The sequence below is a fragment of the Triplophysa dalaica genome, chromosome 3 (assembly GCF_015846415.1).
Source record: "Triplophysa dalaica isolate WHDGS20190420 chromosome 3, ASM1584641v1, whole genome shotgun sequence".
NCBI lineage: Eukaryota > Metazoa > Chordata > Actinopteri > Cypriniformes > Nemacheilidae > Triplophysa > Triplophysa dalaica.
In genome coordinates this window covers 9,793,955-9,815,244 of record NC_079544.1, presented here as the reverse complement: position 1 = coordinate 9,815,244, position 21,290 = coordinate 9,793,955, and the positions used below count along the sequence as shown (strand labels likewise).

The following is a 21,290-nucleotide window of genomic DNA, read 5'->3' as shown; positions in this document are numbered from 1 at the left end:
CGGATTTGTGGTCAATGAACACGATCACACTGAGAGGTAACATCAGGATGAGTGAATAATGCGGTCCTTCACACCCTTGACTTTTTACTCCTCCCCAACCATCCTCTCCATATTCACCATCAAACTACACTAGTACAATTTTCATTTTTATCATACACAGAGTGAGGCGTTGCAGCGAATCGGATCGTTACCTTTACTGGGACAAAAAGTCAGTCGATTTGCATCTATTTGCAAAAAAGGAAGCAGGTGACTTGAAGCAATTGAACTCAGAGCCGGTGGAATGTGCGCACTGACATATCCAATGCGTGATTACTATAAGGCTTTTCAGGAGCGCGCGTTCGCGTGTAAAAGTAAACCTTGCATACACGTGTGAGAGGCTGCGGTACAGGCAATCTATATCTCACATAAAGACTAAACGGATCTGAGGGGTCACTTGTACAACTTTTTACCTCGTTGAAACAGGACAATGCCTGTTCGTAGGGGACACGTTGCGCCTCCGAACACCTTCCTGGACACCATCATTCGCAAATTCGAGGGTCAAAGTAAGTACATATATTTATTTTTTGGGGTTAAAACATGTTACTATTGTCTAAGTTACTGTTGCCCATTTCTATTTTATGTGTGTATAGATGTGTGCTAATGTTTAAACGCTTTTAATAATAAGTGGACATCATTTTACTGTGTGATTATTGTGGGATATTAAGAAAGTATGAGACACTATTCATCGAGAATGTTAATTAATCCATTGTAACAGCCCACACTTTGTTATGTTTTTATGTATTATGATAAAGAGATGTAAAAATAAATAATAATTGCTTACATACACAAGCACAGATAATAAAAGTTATAACTAATATTTTCTAAATTATATAAATATTACATGCCTTTGCTTTTATCTCAATAATAACAATTATCTCAATATTTAGATTCTTAATATTAACTTTCAAATTGAATGCAAAAAGAATGTGAGTTTTGGCAAGAAACACACAAGTATGATCTGATCAATAGGGTACATATTTACCTGAAGAATCGGAAAGTTTTGATCCTTAAACTTTTTATGGACTACTTTGCAAGATGTAAACACTGGTCCTGCCGCACTTCAGATTTCATTTCCGATCTAACAATTCCGATTTTAAATATTACATAGAGAATTAAGTCTGAAAGATTATAAACGCTTATAAATGTTCTGTTAATTGAATTCTGTTCAAATGTTTGTGCAGAAAAATGGAGACGGGAAGTTTTTCTGGACAAGCGTTGTTTACATCTTCCAAAGCTGTGACTTAGGTACCAGCTGAATATGTTTTTGTTTTCTACTTTACAGATCGCAAATTCATCATCGCCAATGCTCGAGTTGAAAACTGCGCCATCATCTTCTGCAATGATGGCTTTTGTGGCATGTGTGGCTACACACGTGCAGAGGTCATGCAGAAGCCGTGTACCTGCAGTTTTTTGTATGGACCACATACTGGACGAGCAGCTGTTGCCCAGATGACCAAAGCTTTGCTGGGCTCTGAAGAAAGGAAGGTGGAGATCTCCTTATACAGGAAAGATGGTGAGCATTAAAACTTCTATACTTGGCAGGATTCTAATTTCATTATAACAACATCCATTGACATTTGATTGATGATATACTTCTAAATTGATGCCCAAAGCTATTCTCTGGGTTTTGCTTTCCTCAATTAGTGTGATAAGGATTCAATTCATCACTTAATACATTACACCCTAAATGTATTTAATTTGACTCAATACTACTCATTCCCTTAACATTACACTGTTTCTATTCTGCTGCATCCCAGAACTGTACTCCATGTGACATTTGATCTGTCCCAGGGTGATTGATCTCGAAGTGATGTCAGTGTGGAAAGCGCAAGCATCCTTTATTGTTGATGCTCCGTTGATAGATGGATTACAGTCCAGGGTGCAATCTCAATTATGTCTATGTCTGTCCTCTCCTATTTAAAGACATAGCATTTCTGGATGATTGATCTTAAAGACAGGTGGGAGTTTTAGAATAGGAATAATACTCATAGAAGACATAACTGTGCAAAGGACAATTTCTCACTATGCAGTTTCATAGTGGTAAATCTAAGTATTCCAAAAGGGCATCATGACATTCAATTCAATTTTATTTATGTAGTGCTTTTCACAATTTGGATTGTTCCAAAGTAGCTTTACAGAAGAAAAACGCAGAATATGTAAAAAAGGCACAGTGCATGGTGTTTATAGAACTAGCAAGATCATTCTAGTAAATAATATCTATTTATATGTAATAAATGCAGTTTCCCGGTGAGCAAGCCAGCCAACAATGCCCTGTGGCGAGGGACCCAAACTCCAATGATAAATAAATGGAGAAAAAAAATTGGGAGAAACCAGTCTCAACCAGGAGGGCCAGATCTCCTCTGATGTGTCACAGCTGCACTCAGCTACTTTGATTAAAATTTACTGAGTAAATGTTTATGAAGGATGGGGAGAGTTTATTAGTTGTGATTTAGGTAAGTTTCATGTGTTGAAACTGTTTGGGTCTAATTTGTCTCATGTTTTTAATAGATATCGGGAAACAGAGGAATGTTATAAGCAGGGAAAATAATAATGGCATAATTTAACTGAGTGCAGCTATAATTTCAAACTGCTGTCATGTGATGAAAGTTTAGTATTTAATAGTAATCATTGTAAATTTAGCATTAATGTGACAAGTAGTATGTCTTTGCTCTTGGTTGGGGGTGGAATTGCCTGAGCTTGAGCTGGGATAGTCAGGTGGTCAATTTTCTCTTGGCTGGTAATGGAATTGCCTCAGATGGAGCAGGGATGGTTGGTCAGTCTGCAGGCTATTGCAGGAGGATGGCACGGGATGTTCAGATGGAGCTTGCGTAATCTAGTTAGGGTTGGGCATATGACGTTCAACTGGTCCTACGCAATCTGGGATGGGCATCCTGAGGCGGGCAAAAAGAGAATAATAAGCGTAGTTGCTGTTCATTAATTAATTAATTAATTTAACATATTCAACACATTCATCAAGTGAATGCTTGGCTGAAAAAATATGTCTTTAATCTAGATTTAAATTGGGAATGTGTGTCTGACCCTCTAATAGTATCGGGAAGGCTATTCCAGAGTCTAGGTGCATATGAGAAGGCTCTACCCCCTTTGGTGGATTTAGTTATATAGTTTTTATCAAAAGTCCAGAGTTTTGAGATCCTAGAGAGCGTGAAGGGTTGTATTAAGATAGAAGCTCTTTTATGTAGGTAGGGGCTAAACCGTTTAGGGCTTTATAAGTAATATGTCAATATATATTAAGTCAATACGATACTTAATGGGTAACCAGTTAAGGGATGATAAAACTCGGGTTATGTGATCGTATTTTCTGGACCTGGTTAGACACATTGTGTCCTCTAGTGATGCTCAGGACAGAGAGCAGCATACACATCCAATAATGTACACCAACAGAAAAGCTTGCTTTTTTTTCTCTTTTCAAAATATATATCAGTATGAAAGCAGCTTTATGAAAAATGATAATATCCAATGTAAGCAAGCCAAGGTCTAATAAAGAGACTTTTCCAATGTTTGGGAAATTGTCCTAATAAAAAATACACTTAAGGAATGGGTTACTGTCTTGTCCAAGAAAATAGAGCGTTTTCTAGTCCAACGGACCGCCAAGTCAAAGGATGACTACATTGATGATGCTAAAATATAACTATTTAAAATGTTTTGGGATATATGTCACAGCATAATTCCCATGGTTACATTTGTGTTATTCTACAGTTTATATGAGTTTACTATTATTCTATTATTCTCTAAAAACCCTAAAATGACGACCTAACCTTTTTTAATTGTAGCCTGTACAGAAGGCAGAAATGTAGGGAAGTTGAAACGCAGAGTATTTTTCCACTGATCCGGATGTTAGGAATACTTCTCAGTGTGACCCTGTGTAACCTAACCAACCTACATTTCTCAGGTGTGCTCAGGCTACATTTAGTCCTTCTGAAATATGAGACCTCTGAGTCTTCCTTATGCTGTAGTCGAAATGACGTTACAGTAGCCTATTTCTCTGGTAAAGTGTAGAATAAGGGTACAATGTGGACCTATATTCTAAGCAGGGGCATTGCTAGACCTAAAGCTCTACTGGGGCAAAGGCCGCCATTACTTTTTCTATCATTTTTTTTCTTAAAAACCTGCTGAGTGCAAGTATGTACAATGCACTATACAAACTTCCCTTGCTTAAACCACTTTTCTTACAGTGCTACAACACTGGGAAAGGCAAACGTTCATGTATTAAAAAATATAAAAGTATCTTTAACCTGTATGCATGCACTGTATGGAAATAATGAAAGCAGTGAGAATTTTTTCTTGCAGATCTGAATTCATTACACAATGATAACAATCAATAATTACACCTTTTCAAGAATTTACAATTACAAATTTTCAAGAAACCAGTTGTTTTATGGCTCAAACTAATATAAAGAGCATATTATTTCTAAAAAAAGAGCACAATCTTTTCTCCAATCTGTTTTAACATCAAGAGAGTCCAAACAAAGTTGGTTAATTTTTTTGAACCTACTGTACTGCCTATAATTGTCAGGGTTTAGGTGAGGTGCAGAGATAGAGGACCCAAACGCAGACAGCGAGTGACTTATAATGAGTACTAAGGAGGAAACAAGAGGGCAGGAACAATGACAAGACTGGAGAGAGAGTATGGCGAGCCATAAGTCCCCAAATAGTCTCTCTCCACATAAAACATGAGGTTCTTTCATGATCCCGTTACTAGGCCAAGAGAACCATGACATGATGCGGAAGAATCATGACACTAATACTACATATTTATCTCAGACATAGGTACTGGCAGCTTTTTATGTTCACTGTCAAAACTAATTTGTTTACTTTACTTAATGCAACTCGTTGCCTTGATTCAATTAAGTAAGCTTAACTTAACTGTTAAAAAAATGAACAGTGTTATACAGTTTTACAATGTAATGTCCTAAACTAGAGCTAGAAAATTAAATATTAATTTTATTATATTATAAATGCAATTTTACAGACATGACAAAGGTTTTCCTTCAACATTTCCTCTAATGTCTGAGACCTGACTGGCTGGGGATGTACAGTAGTTTGTTTGTCAAGTTTTACCTCCCGCAAACTCATCATCTCCCTTCTACTTCCATTTACCTGCTTTGCACAAAAAAAATTCTGATGTCCATCTACAGGGGCTATTAATGATTGAGTCAAAATAATCAATATTATTTAGAAACTTACTTTAGTTTCTAAAGTGTCTTCACTCTTGCTTGCCTGCCTGCACAGTGTGCTGCGGTTGTTGCAAGGAAACACATAGACACCCTGGGACATGGATTTATAGCAGATTTATACCGGGGCACGTTCCCCAGTAAAAGGGGTAGCGATGCCCCTGATTCGAAGACCTAGTTCATTTTGTTTTAAAGAGCACGTTCCCCGTCCCATTTTCAACCTTTAGTTAGTGTGCAATGTTGCTGTTAATGCATAAATAATACCTGCAAAATGATAAAGCTCAAACATCAGTGCAAAGTGAGATATGTTCTTCACAAAATTCGCTTTTCAAGGACTACAGAGAACGGCTGGAATTGACTACAACCCTCTACTTCCCGGGTACATGATGTCACCATTCTGAGTGCTTTTAATAACCTCCGCCCAAAGCCATGTGTGTGTTCCCGCATAGCTCTGTCTAAAACACTTCTCTGAAACATCGTTTGAAGTCCTGCTTGCAGTCTCCTATAGTCAATATGCTTGTTTTATTATCCATCTCGGTTCTAATTTAAAAAAGTAAAACTAACGCTACTGTTATTAGTCTTAATTAATATAACTGGTCTAACACCATTCGGTCCGGTGTCATTCCCCTCACCATAGTAGGAAAACAGCCTGAGAAGCGGAAGCCAATCACGAAAGACCTGGCCAGCTTTACCAATCAGATCGTTTCGGAAGGAGGGACTTTACATAGACCTGAAGAAATCAAGTCGTTTTGGTAGAATGGGGACAGCGAGGAACAATAGACTTGAAATATGTGAAATATAAAGCATTTTTAAAATTAGAAACATGAAAATTCATTGTTAAACAGCCAAAAAACATAAACAAAGCCTCTAAAACAGCCAAATAATTTTTTATCACAAATTATATTTTCTGCATGAGAATCTGGGGTGCCATTTATTGTAAGTTGTTGTGTCTACTTTTGCCATATAACATGTGGGGTTTGTTAGCTGGTTGCAAAATCGGATTCTCTCTGTTATTCAATGATTTGAGTCAATTTTCAAATGGAGGCAAGGCCATTTGACCTTATGTTAAGAATGTCACAGATTTGCCTACATTTGATTAGTGACGGTGAACTAATTTCATTTCCCTTGAGACACTAAAGGGGAAAGGAAATATATTTTTTGTATGTGTTTGCCTAAAAGCACCTGCAAATCATTCCACATTATTAAAAATATTTAATGGAAAGTAAATAGGAATCAATTCACTTATAAATATAAATAAGAGCTCTACATAATAGTTGTACATTGGAAGATGTGTTGGGTGACTATGGTCCAGGAGTTAATTTTTCTGACAGCTAATGGAGTTGACATGGGCGGTAATAGCATCCTAAAGTGTTGAAAGGGCTATTAGGCACTTCTGGACAAATAAACTGCTTGAAGGACATATGAAGAGCTCCTCTGGTCGAGATTTGTGGAGATGCTCCAATGCTGGCCAATATGGGAAACTTTAAACCTTTTAGGAATAGTATTGTACTCAAATGTATTTCTGATGAGAAAAGCTGGACTATAGAGCAATTAACAAAAAATGGCATTTCAGTTGTATTTCCCAGTCCACCAATGCCTGTTGTTCCGCAATGACGCGTTTGTTGTTGCGATGACCTTTTTCTCTGAAGAGAGTCCTTGAGAAGGACATTCGACGCAAAGCATGGAAATAATGGTGTCCGTACCGGTAATCCTCCAGCACAAAAGAGCAATTCTAAAGTCCACTCAATTAGTGAATAATCTTCGATCTTTAATGGCTGCTTGTCCTCTAAAGTTTTTTCTGTGAGGAAGCAATTATGAACTGCATCAAGCATAGAGATTATCAATTAATGATGACTCCTGGGGCAGATTGTGCTCCTGCGGTAAACAATCTAGAGATGACTTTTAACAGCAGCAACCCATTTCAGACTTTCCTTCTGTGCATCGTTGTTAACTTCCGTTAATTCTTTAAATAAATGAAAACAATGCAGATAAAAGCTTTTTCTCTTAAAAATGTTATACATTTGGCAGACACTTTTATACGTTGCTTTTTAATCGCAAACCCATGGCCCTTGGATAAGTAGCACAATCCTCAATTGAGCTAAAAGAAAACGTTTTAAAACTGATATTTTACTAAATGTAATATCATTTATGCTGAGTAATCAAAATCAAAATGAATCAATTTTAATGACGTGAGACATGACCCATTATGAGCTAAGCAAGGAGAGGTTCAATGGAGGACCTCCATGCTCTACAGAAGACAGAGGAGGACCCTGACCATCAGTCTTCATATTCTGGTAATGATCTCCACTGCTATAATTAGACAAAGTAATGACTTCAGCCATCTCTGGGAGTTAATTATTTAAATGTCCGTTCTTCATCACTGAACTCTCGTAGGACAGTTTTGTCAGAAAGACCTCTGCAACATTCCATCTGAGCTTTATACTTCCAGGTGCATACAGACCTTATTGACTTGTTTCTTGTAATTTCAGTTAAAGTTACACTTGCTGAATTGTTTGCAGACAGAGAATATAAACCTGTAAGTGGTGTTTTTTCGTGCAAAACCGACTTCAGTGACGGTAGGGTGTTATAGTTTTAGGTACTTTCCAGGGGCTTTGCTGTGTGGTTGCAAAGGTGTTTCGGATGGTTGCTTCAAAGTGAGTATGCATATGAAATTTGTTCACCAGGTGTTTGGGGTTTTATCCACCAGGTGAAAATTGTGAATTTGATTATATAAAAAAAGTAAACCACTTTGTCCATATAATAATTACATTGAAACCTTTTCTTTATTAATTGATTTATTGACAGTGTTAATGACATTTGCTTTATTTTGTTTGCACTACTCGCATAATATTTTCAGAGCCGCCAGTGTAACATAAACCCCAACAGGCTTGTAGTGGTTGTTTTCATGAGAGGAGTCACGAATATGCCAGCAGTTTTGCTCAAACCTCAGGCCGTGATCCAGATTTGCATACCATTTGTTTTATTATATTCAAATGTTATGAGTGAATCCTGGGAACAGGGAAGCCCAAGGACATATATTGGAGCTACAGAGATTTCCACTGTACAGCATTTCCAGGCCTAAATACAGCCCACCTCACAAACACAAAAGCTGTAGTTTAAGATACACTCTGAATTTGATTGGAGGATCTGTTAACATAAATGACCTAAACTATTGTAAAAAAAAGAAACTATAAAATATTATTTTCAGTATAGGGTGGATGATTATCCCTATTAGATATGTATATTTGACTTCCTGGATCGATGCAGACTCCGCCATCTGCAAATAACAGACTCATAAAGCAGAAAAAAACCCAGAAGTGGTTTGCCAACCGCCATTAAACTTCAAAAGAAGTAGAAGAAATGCAGAAATCGTCATTTAAAACAGCATGTGGATGAACTTTGTTATCAAGTCTCAGGAAAAATAGAGAAAAGCTGATAAACGCTGTTCAATCAAAACAACAGGAGGAAGTCTTTGTTATCAAGTAATTTGATCATCAAAGTTATTTATAATTTATTAGGCTACCATGCCTCAATTCATTCTGGTTTCTGCTCAGTTGTTTATGTTGCTTTGCTTTATTTAAGATGAGTGATTTTGACTGTGGTCAGTCTTAAATTTAACATTAAGTTAACATGTACCAGTTTAATATTAAGATTTATTATAATGATAATTTATTTGCAGGTGAATCTTTGTTTACTGTCTGCTTGTGTAGTCACTGTAGTATTTTTCCCTTCCTGATTTTTTATTTCTTTGCATATTTGTCATGCTTAAATGATCCAGATCAATAAACCAATTTTTATATTGTACAAAGTAAGCAGTTTTTAAATGATGGTTTTATTTATGGGGGTCAGTGTGGTCTAGTGGTTAGAGAGTGTCGACTCGTAATCAGAAGGTCGTTGGTTCAATTTTCAGTGCCACCAGGAAATGACTGAAGTGCCCTTGAGCAAGCCACCTTACCCCTGTTTGCTCTGCTGTGATTGCTGGCCACTGCACCCTACTTGTAAGTCGCTTTGAATAAAAGCGTCTGCCAAATGAATAAAAGTAAATGTAAATCTATTAAGGGAAATAACGATCCAAACATTTCTGACCATATATGAAAAAGTAATTGCCCCCTAAACCCTAATAACTAGTTGTGCCACCCTTGGCGGCAACAAATGCAATCAAGCGTTTGTGAAAGTCTTTCACATCATGGTTCCATCAATTATGGCCAGTCGTCCAAGGGCCCTGAATCTGCAAAGCAGTTCCAGACCATCACACTACCTCCACCATGTTTGACAGTTGGTATGATGTTCTTTTTATGAATACTGTGTTAGTTTTATGACAGATGTAACGGGAAGGTAACCTTCCAAAATGTTCAACCTTTGTCTCATCAGTCAACAGAATATTTCCCCCAAAGTTTTGGGGATCATCAAGATGTTTTTTAGCAAACGTGAGACGAGCCTTTGTGTTCATTTTGGTTAGCAGTGGTTTTCGCCTTGGAACTCTCCCATGGATGCCATTATTGCACAGTATCTTTCTTATCGTAGAATCATGAACACTGACCTCAACTGAAGCAAGAGAGGCCTGCAGTTCTTTAGATGTTGTTCTGTGATCTTTTATGTCCTCCTGGATGAGTCGTCGTTGTGCTCTTGGAGTAATTTTGGTAGGCCGGCCACTCCTTGGAACGGTTTACCACTGTTCCATGCTTTCTCCATTTGTGGATAATGTCTCTCACTGTGGTTCGCTGGAGTCCCAAAGCCTTATAAATGGCTTTGTAACCGTTTCTGGACTGATACATCTTTTTGGCCGAATCATACTGTTGTTCTTAGTCAGCCACCGTAGTGATTCGAAAGGGTGGAGTGAGCCGTTGTTGTAAATTTGCAACCTCAACGTTCTGTCATCATTTATTTACCCTCGGGTAATTCCAAACCAGTATGACCTTTCTTCTGCAGGAATCTGATTTTTTTTAAGGACACACATTGGCCCCATTGACTGAGACATTTCTCCAAATATGTTTTTTTTGCGTGTTCCACAGAATTAGAATATTTCCACAGAATTGACTAATAATAATAATATAAGTCATAGGTTTGGAACAACATGAAGGTAAATAAATAATGATCTTTTTTAATTTGTTTCACTTTGCAGACAATTGTGCAGATTCTTTTGTAGACATATTATTTACAAGATGAAAAACATTGTAAAATAACATGAAAACGCACTTGACATCATTTACACCAGGACACTTGGTAATCTGTTATTGTTTTATTAATCTGCAATTGGCAAGCCTCAGTATAGATAATGCATCTAAACCACATCCTCACTGAGTGCATGATATGGAGAGGGGAAAGACAAAGATGAGGGGGTGTGGCGGGCTTTAGAGGCCCTAAATCCCATTATTAATTTCAGTTTTCTATGGTGCTTATGTTCTTGTGAAAACAATATAATTTCCTCTGGTGGCATTAACCTCTCTCCTCCTAACAGCTGCCTCTGTCCTTGGTACTGAAGAAGTCTAAAGCCGATTTAGTTTGTAAGGTTTGCAGATGAAAGCTTGCCTTTTTCATAGAGCAGAACAGAGATTGTGTAGAAGGTTAATTCTCAAAAAAATATAGCTTTAGGTGGTTTCTGATATATATGCCTAAATACCCAATACACCCCTCATTTTCAGATGTTTATGGACAGGTCGAACATGTTCACAAGCACATTCCATATTTTTCATATTAAATGCGTTAAGGAACTGTATAAGATGTATTATTTCATGACATGAATTTATGCTCACCTGTATTGGTCTACCATCTTATTGTCACAGTTTAAATCTGTTTGGTTTTGTTTTCTGTGTTCCTGTTTTGACTGTTTACCCTCATTTGTTTCCCTGTTTGTTAATTTCCCCACACCTGTTTCTGTTCTCCGTTGTATTTAGTGTTTGCCTGTGTGCATTGTCCAGTTAAACTTGTGTATCTTGTGTTTGTGTTCCCGTTTTTTCTTTGTGGATTCATTAAATACTTCTTGTGGAATATACTCCTTGTCGTGCGCCTCAATACGCTACATCCCGTGACATTTATACCCGATGAAGATTATGATGCAGGATATGTCATGGTTTGGGGCCATTAAGCAGCAGATGGTTATGGCACTATGTTGTACAGTAGCAGATGCCACGGGTATGAATGAAATGATTTAAAGTGTAAAGTGTCAATCTTTAATCCATGAGAGATGGCATTGTGTTCCCAGTTCTATTGCCGTCCTGTCTGCCCTTGAGCATCTCTGCTCTGAATACACCTGGCTATCAATACTGACTGCCCACTGGTCTGACACAGTGAGGGGATGATTGGTTTGGCAGTGTGTAATAAGCTGGAACCAGAGTGCCAATGTGGGTCAAGTATCAGTTTCCACAGTGAACAGTCAGGGAGGCCTCAGGACATTTGCCAAGCTGGTTATCGATGACCTTAACGTCATTCTGCACTCCTTCCTTCTCATTGTCTGTAGTAGCACTGGAGATTTGCAGATTGTAAATATCTGTGACGGTCAGAGGACATTAATCCACTTAAACGCGGTGAATTATAACATTGGCCTGCAGCAACTGGGTGGAGAATGTTGTTAGAATCTAGCGTTGTGTGGTGCCCTCTAGTGGTGGCATTACAATTAAAATATATATATATTTTCAGCTTACTGTAGAGAGGAGTTCTGTCCCCAGATCACCAAAGCATGATATTTTTCTCTACTAATTTGTAAAAAAAGTTGAACCATTCACACCCATAATTGAACTTTAAATGTTTTCCTCCTCTTCAAACAGGCGTGTGTTTGCCATGCATTGTAGATGTGGTTCCAGTGAAGAATGAGGATGGTTTGGTCATCATGTTCATCCTGAACTTTGAGCTCGCAGACCAGCTTGACAGATCCGTGCAGGACAGCTCACCAAACACAGACATGAACCACAAACACACCATTCCCTGGCTGTCTAAAGGTACTGAAACATGATTGACAGATTTGATTGGTTACTGAACTGTTGTTTAATATCTGGTACTGGTATTCATCACCATGTTTTCATACCCTCCCCACAATTGACAGTACGGAGCAGAAAAAAAACCTTTTTATATCTGGCAGTACTGCCGAGTATTATCTCTTTGTAATTTTTTTATATTTTAAAATGTCTAAAGTTTGATCTTATACGTCTATAGTCATTGGTTTATTAATATTTTAGTTTTTAGTCATAGCTTTATTCTTTTTTAATTTTTATTATTAAATATATAGATATTTTTGATCATTTATAATTTTTCTCTGTCACAGTTGCACCAGTACATCAAGGCAATAAAGTTGATTCTGATTGTTCCTTTGCATCAGTAAAGCAAATGACTCAAAATAAGAATGAAAAAAAATTTATTCATATTTTTTTATAAACCTGATTAATGATTTGATAAAAAAACTGTTTGTAACATGAAAGGATTTGGCTTTAAATGAGAAACTATAAAACACTCTTTAAAAGTTCATTTTCCACAGAATGTATTAATACTGTAAATGAAATGAACAGTGGGGGAGTGAAAACGTGCTAAAATTAATTTGTAATTGCATGTGTTGTTTTCCATAGACTAATACAATTGTATTGTGACTGTTCAAAGCCTACTATGCACATGTCATTTTAATGTTAAATGCTGAATAAATCTTTATGCATATTTTCAGCAAAAAGACGTCGGTTCAGGTTTTCTCTGCCTTTGCTTCGCTCCCTGAGCAAACAGTCTCTACAGGAAGATACTGAAAGGGGATACATTCAGCAGATGCCCCACATGGGCCATGAGTCAGTAGCCCTGGACAAACTCCTATCCCTGCCTGAGCGTTCTGCATTGGGAGGATCTCAGCTTCTGTTGTGGGAAGATAAGGCACAGACAGAGGCCGACGGTCAGCCAAGGCCAGTGTCACCTCCTCTCTCTCAGGGCTTCTCCCAGTCCTCCCCACGTTTGCATAACCTTACGTCAGAGGCATCTCCATCCAGCTGCAGCATGGCCCACAGTCGCTCCTGCGAGAGCCTGTTTGGAATGCGGCCTTCACCATCTACGAGTGACTTCAACTGGGATAGGAAGATGCCTGTCAGACCCAATAGCACAGGTGATGATCGAAGCAGGAGATTTTTCAGAATTTGAAAATTGAAATCATTTTATGAGAGTGCATTAATGATCACAATAATCCTGAAATATAAATATTGATGTTCTTTTTGTTTTACAGGTGCAATGCACCTCAAAGCCAGTTTACAGAATGCAACTTCAGACTCTGATCTAAATCGTCTTCGGAACTCAGTTCGGGCCGCCCAACTAGCACACAACAACCTCATAGATATAAAGCAGGACCACTTAATCGCGGTTCCACCGAGTGAGATTGACATCATCGCCCCGTGCAAACTGATAGACCGGACCCATAACGTCACAGACAAGGTCACTCAGGTGAGGTTCTGAGCATGAATGAGATAAAAGTGTGTGACAGTGTGCCCTTAGGAAAGCACAAACAATGCTTTCAGTGCAATAATTCTGATATGATGAAAACAAGCTTTTGACTGTTTATTTAGATTTCTCTCTGATTGCCAAGATGATAAACAAAATTACAAAATGACCAAACGTGATCGAATTAACCGTTAAGGCTAATATTATGATAAGTCGCAATTTATTAATGCATATCATTTAACCCTCCCAACTGTTATATTATAAAATAGTTGATGCAGTGGTTTACCTGTTCTTTATACAGCCAGCCAATTGATGGCACCAACATCTATTAGATAGTACCTGCATGCAAGCTTTTACATAGGTGATTGAACTTCTAATATACATTTGGATCTATACTCTCTTCAAAGCATCACAAAAGCATGATTAATGCGCATGCCATTCACTTGCATTTAAAGCTTCACATAACACTCCACGAAGCTTCGAAAAAAACGTTATAACTGTATAATGTCTGATACGTGGGGGTTAATGCTGTTTCCGGTGGGGGTCATATGGGTGACAACTGCACATGGCTGGCCGAACGGATACTTGCCCAGCATTCCTGTGTGAAGGGCATTCCAACAGTGTGCAGAGAGAATGAGGCCATGCCAAAGGTTACACGGCACATGCCGCGAGGTGTCCTTCCATTTCCAGCTGAGCTATCTACATGCTTCATGACAGAAAGATCTATAACTCCCCAACAGAGCGACCATTAGTGCTCAAGTGGGGGTGTGCTCAGAGTTGCTTAGTCATTTGTCTGTGTTCGGACCCTGGCCCTCATTGAAATAATCAGTATTTGCATTCAAGGTTAAGATTTAATACAATTGTGGTTCAAATTTTAAAGTTTAATTTAAAATCAAACAGTTTATTCAATATAGTAGCGTCTTTTGGGCTTGTAAATATTTATAGTCTTAGTTCAGTTATCATTAAAGGCAGCGGTAAACATTTTACTTTATTATTTATCTTTGACCTATGACCAACGGAGAGTAAATTCTAAATTTCTTAGTGTGAAAATCTGCAGAATTCAGGTTTGGGGGAATAAACATGGTGCACTGTGTTAAAAAATATTAGCGGTAGCTGTTAGCCTCACAAAAGAAATAGAAATACACACAGAGTTGACAAAGACAAGAAAATGTATAGTATTTCTGAAATAACCCATGTTCCAATAATGTGAAAATCTAGTTTTCTGCCGAATTCTGAGTGCAAGTTATTTGTTGGCCCTTATAAGACTCCAAGAACAAAGTATACCTCACCTGGCTTCCAGCCAGATAACCTGTTATACTGTACTAAATATTATAAAGTGTTGGTCAAGAGATTATGCAGGTGGTTAAATAACATTGTCTCTGTTTGCCGAAAGGAAGTTGTTGTGTTGTATCGGTGACTTCTGTAGCTGCTTGATGTGAATTGCTGGTGTCTGTACCAAGGGAACCTCTGACTCTCCTTAACACTGATTGATCGGTTATTCTGATGAATGTAATGCATTAGGGATAGCGAGGGAAACTTCATCCTTTCCTCTACCCCTGTCCCACCCCTTACGGGAGTGCCCCTTCTCCCATGAGTCCCAACCCACTTAAAATGTCATTAGCTCATTAATCACAACGGTACAATCACAGGAGGCCCGAGCACACAAGGTTTTTCCTGGCCAAAATTAGGCTCAGGTGGTACCATCCTGATCATGTGCATGCACACACTACGTTGAAAAATGTGCGCTTCATGGTACCATCATTTTGAGTTGATTTTCTATTATAATGTTTTAAGTGAACTTGATGTTATACAGCACATTAAAAAAATGTAAATATTATTTGTCATCAAATGTTTAAAACCCCTAAAATGCAAATATTACTTACAATTTATATTTACAGTCATTTTACTTTTTAATTACTATTTTGAATTAACTTTCATTTTTATATTATTTTAATTTAAGGCAATTCCTAATTTTCATATAGTGCAAGTTTTATCATTAAAGCATAGTTTGTTTGTTTTAAATTTTCTTAAGCTTTGTTGAAAATAATCCTTATTTTTATAATCTAGCTGAACAGTAACATAAGCTTTTTATTTGTAAGCCTTTCATTTATATGTTTTAATTTTTACAACGAACAATATGCAGATCCCAGACCATTGTAGTTTGCATATTTTCTTATCTACACATTTCACAACCACACTGTGCCACAATGTTGAGCTCTCCCCTGACCTCCTGGAACAACCTGAACCTGAGCAACAAGCAAAAGCCAAGAATGTTTTCATTAAAGTCTATGGTTCTAGAATCATTAGTAAAGTTTTATTCCACAACTTCATTATTGGAGACAAATCATTTCAAGTTCATTCAATTTACAGTGTTGAGCTGTATATGTGACCATGTGACAGAGATGATAAATGCTTGCCCTGAAGTGTATGTTCCCCACTGGTTTGTGGAGATATCCATTAGGCGGCAGAAATACAGTGTGCTGTATTTAGAGCACAGTTCCCACTCTCAACATCTTCAATGTTATCTAACCAGGTGGAGAACGGCGGATGATTGCATAACGCATTCATTATCGTGTGTGGGATTCTGTGCGAATTTGTTTTTCAGGGAAAGCCCAGTTTGGTCAGTGATCGGCAGCTTTGAGATATTCTGAGAGAGGGCTTTTCTCCTGTAGATCTCATTCTGTCCACATACTCCTCCGACCTACTGCTGTGCATTGTCACAGTTATTCATAAGACTTCTCGCTCCCTGTTTTCTCTGCTGGGAGAATATGGAACTAAATAGGTGTCTTATGCTGAATGCATGCAGATAGAAGCACATTCTGTCAGAGATGAATTACTGACCTTATGTCTAGGTCTGAATCAGTGTAATAGTGTAAGATGTATCGAGATGTAACACATTTGTCTAGATGGTTTCTCTATGGTTATTTGTATGTTATTGAAAGTCTATACTTGCAAAAATAGATTAGGTTTATTCCTTATGTTCAATAAGATATGATTGTATGTGAACGTGGCATGTCTTATTTTACAGTAGAACTCTTTCTTGTATAAAATTAGGTAATTAAATAATTTGAATTTAAAGCAAACTAGACAAACTCATTTGTTTTAAATGAAAACATGTTTATTTATTTATGTATTAGGAATTACTTTTACATTTACATTTTACATTACATTTACATTTTAGCCTGATACTTAATAATCTGGACAAATGCCACATAGTGGGCGATATTTATGTATGAAAAATCATAATGAGATTTTGTCTTAACTTTGGGGAGTTGGCCTATTTCGAGGTAGTGGGACAGCATGGATACATGAGGAACAATCTACTATCCTTCTGTTCTAGATTGTATTTATTATTATAATAAAGTAGTTCACCCAAAAATAACAATTCTGCTATTTACACATACTTGCTATTAATTTGCTTAATCTTTTTAAGATTTGCGATTTAGTGCATAAAAGGCATATCTGAATTTTGTTTAGTTTAATGAGAGTAAATGTTTCCAAGCTGAAGAAACTAGCCTACTCTGAGAGATCTGATCTAATTTGGGATAAAAGGCATAAAAATAAAACTGATAGATGGCTTGACTGCATTCGACTTAAAGTTTAAAAGCTGAAAACACTTGAGTGAAGCAGCAGTGACCAAATAGTATTATACTATATACAGTATATGTCTATTTTACATCCTGTCAGGTGGGATTGTGGGATTGATATGAATTAATGTAGATGCTAAAGCTGAATGAACATCATCTCTGTGCTACAACATAGAGAATTCAGTCATTTTTATTACACATTTTATTTTTATTTTAATAGTTTTTCTACTGCTTATACAGTACAAGACTATACACCTTTATACATGTGTCACACCAAACCGATGATAAATGAATGTGGAAATGTGCGTTTTGGCCATAATTTAAACAGCATTGCTTGCAGACACTGCTGACCACAATGTTATTATTTACATGTATGCATTTGGGCATATGCTTTTATCGAAAGAGACCAGCACATTCAAGTCAAACATCTGAGCAATATATTTGTTCCCTGGGCATCAAATCCAACGTTTACCAATTGAGAAAACTGTTGTATTATTTTGTTTAAATGCAACTAATCACTATTCTGTATTAAATTAAGTGTAAACACAAGAGAAAGCATTAAGATAAATATTACCGTTTTTAAAGAGTCAGCCATGACGTTCTGCACGTACTGCCATCCTTTTGTGGTAATAGACTTACATTTGCTCTTTTGCTGGACAAGATCCAGAAACTACATTAGAGGGTTCTTATCAATAGCAAATAACAATCATAAAGTAATGAAGTCAAATGTCTGTGTCAGATAGCAATTTATGTTCAAATTAACCCTCACCTACAGGATATTTGAAGGAAATGATGTTAAGATTTTTTCCTGAAATGCAATGGTAACCCAGACCAACATGCATTATCATGGATGCGCAATGTTTGTCATTAGTCATAATGAAAAGTGCCTTTAGCTAAGAGTATCTCTAGCATGATCAGTTTAAATATATGTGTCCATTGAGAAAGCAAGTAGGTTTAGAACAATGGCTTGATTTTGTGCCTTTAGCCATGTTGTTTATCATGTAAATGATAACTAATTTTATGAATTTAGCATTCGTTTAGGGTGAGCATTTGCTGTAATGTGCTATACATTATGTCAAATGATCATCCTGGGTTATTCAAATAGGAATTTTTAAACATTGGTGTAAGAAATAGTGATTATCCTAAAATAGATTTTTGTTTATTAATCTTTTTTTTCATGGACTTTTTGACTTTATAATATGGTGGGTTCCTTCTGTCAGTGTTTTGAGATTTTTGTATTGTTTAGGAGTTTTGTTTTCTGGGGCGGTAGAAAATGCCATGATTTTCTCTGTTTTTCTTGTAAATTTGCTGTATTTCTCTTTAATTTTACAATTTTTCATCTATCAAAAATAGTCAGTATAAAAATGTCATTTTTGTGGCAGCTTGGGCACCAGAAACATATAAAAAAACAGTATTTTTTCATTTTTTCTGCAATTTAACTGTTTTTGATCGTATTTCCAAAATACGTGGGAAATCTGTTAATACAACTTTCTGTTATTATTTTATTTAATTTTACAGTGTTGGCGACACATATTAAAGATAACTAATGAGTCATGAGTAATTATGCTCTCCGGGGTCATGCCGAGTGTGAACGCTTAATCCATGGATCAATTCTTTTTAATGGGAATCCCATACAACACATCTAAAAGATCGACTGGACGGAGATATATTCAGAGTGTAGAGGTGTGTTTTGTTTCTTCTTTGCTTAATAATGTATTTCAAAACTGGACTTTGAGAATGCAAATGTGGATATTTGAGGGCTCACCCACCAATCATGTAGCACATGTGACGGTATAGTAATGCCTGGCTGAATGCACTTATTCACTGGCTGTGCTTTCTCTTCAATCGTCTCATTTCTGTATCTTAAATTGCGTGTAGACCTCATGTGGGTGAAAATTATCATAATGGGAAGCCGGTGAAAGGGGAGGGTCTGTAACAAGCTCAAGGGCTGTGCAAACCGAGAAAAAAAACATGCCCATTTGAGCGTGTTGGTATTTATCAAGGGACAAGAGGATATCCATCAAGCCCTACAGCTGGGCTGCTGAGAGTGAGGAGGTGGTTCCGACAGCCAGCTGCGATTACATCTCTTCCCGTGTGGGACTTCCAAAGAGAAGAGAGAGAACACATACAAACAGTGTTTCTGAGAGCGGGAGAGGGAGGGTGCGATGGTGAGGGAGTCCACAGGCAGTTTGCTCTCTCTAAAAGGCAAAGCGTTGAAAAAGTGGACCAGCTGCCCAGACAGCTTGACGATGGATCCATGCTGCTCATGTTCATTCTCAACTCTATCCATCGCAAGGCTGCGTGAGAATCGTACGTTAAGATCAACAGCTAAGCTCGCACCACCGTCCTGATTGGCTCGGAGCAACTACAAATGGGTGGCGAGGTGTTTGGCAGCAGTAGGACTTCAAAGACTGGACTATTTGCTCTCAAACTTTGAAGCATGGAAAAAGTGAGCGAACCGCTCTGAAATTTAAGGACCAATTAGGCTTTTATTGAAAGCCACTTTAGAGATACTCTTTCGGAGATACTGTTCTTCAGAGAAGCTTTCAGACAGGCAGTGATTAAACCGAAGTGAGCGTGATGGACGCTCTCTTGGGATGCAGTGTGTGTTCCAGTGAGAGGATGGTGAGCTGAGATGAGCTAGGGGGGATAGCAGAGTCCAGGGAGGTACGGTATCTGTATGGGGGAGAAATATGTCCTTCAGTGCCAGGGGCAGCATTCCTCAGGAGGGTGCGCAAGGGACCGGTGAGCAGAACAACACACGGGTGAAGAGGGCCGTCCGAATATCTAGCATCGTGGCTCAAGAGGTGAGTGTCGTGTTCCTATTGCTCAAGCAAATCTTATGGGTTTTTTACTTTTTCAGGAAATCACGCATACTGATAAACTGTTTACTTTAAGTCGCTTTGGATAAAAGCACATGCCAAATGCGGAAATATAAATGAGTTCCTCAGAAAATGTGCAGATCAGTTGAAAAGAATAATGGTTATACTGGCTACTATAATGATTTTTGTTTGTTTTTATTTGTGACTGTTAGACATAAAAAAATTGCAATTTCTTAAACAGTAGATTCCATGTTAATAGAGGCCTTTAAAAAAATCGTTCATCATTTATTCACCTTCATGTCGCCCAAAACCTGTAGAAAGCGCAAGAAGATATTTTAGAAAATGTCTCTGCAATAGAAGTCAATGGGGGCCAGTGTTGTTCGATTACCAACATTTTTCAAAACATCATCTTTTGTGTCCTGCAAAAGAAAGAATGTCTACAGGTTTTGAACAGCCTTTTGGTGAGTTAATGACGCAAGAATTGTAATATTTTGGTTGAAGTATCCCAAGAAATTACAAAACAGCTAAAAGTCTATGGATAGATTATTTTAAAAACCTTATTAAGTACATTTACCCTCCAGATAGTTTAAATTGTTTGGAGTTTGGTAATGTTCAGCGTATTTAAAGTAAAAGGATAAATTGATTTTTTCAATCAATTGTAATCTAATGGATGCCTGTGTGTTATTTGTCTCCAGTATTGAGAGAGACTGGAGTGGAGTACAATGGTGTTAACAGAGTGGCGTCTAGAATGGCGTCACTTCAGAATTGATTGGTTTGTCTGTGTTAGTGTCATTTCTGGAATTACTTCAGGGATTATTGAGGGACAGCAAACACGTGAGCTGGATCCTTTCAAATATTAATGTGAATTGAAATATGCTTGTGTGTTTTTTTGTTAACCTTTCGTATAGGGTACTAAGTATGCTAAACATGGTCATTTTGCCTTCTCAAATGAACGCATTGTATCTTATTTTTCTTTCACCACACATTTCAGATTCTTATAGGATAACGTCACTGTTTGAATGTGAAAAAATGCATGCCACGCAACATGAACCATTTTTTTCTGTGACGTTTGGTTTAGGTTTGGGGCTTTATTATTACTTTTGTCAAAGAATTTTATTAGCCTTATTAAAATAAAAACAAATGTCTATGAGTTGAGCTTGAACACTGGAACAGCAGTGAAACACTGGCATTCATCTCTGCCCGCATCTTCTTGTTGGCGGCTTGTAAGATTGGTGATGTGGTGTCAGAAA

General features: G+C 37.4%; 1 protein-coding gene across 1 annotated transcript in view; it reads left to right on the top strand.

Annotated features, from left to right (window-relative positions):
• The first annotated feature begins 153 nt into the window (after positions 1-153).
• kcnh2a (potassium voltage-gated channel, subfamily H (eag-related), member 2a) overlaps positions 154-21,290 on the top strand; it is a 33,699-nt gene continuing 12,562 nt past the window's right edge. Inside the window, exons 1-5 of the mRNA XM_056743190.1 lie at positions 154-542; positions 1,322-1,552; positions 11,996-12,166; positions 12,880-13,302; positions 13,420-13,634. Coding sequence (XP_056599168.1) covers positions 467-542; positions 1,322-1,552; positions 11,996-12,166; positions 12,880-13,302; positions 13,420-13,634 — 1,116 coding nt within the window. The 5' untranslated portion in view covers positions 154-466. The remainder of the gene's footprint in view (positions 543-1,321; positions 1,553-11,995; positions 12,167-12,879; positions 13,303-13,419; positions 13,635-21,290) is intronic.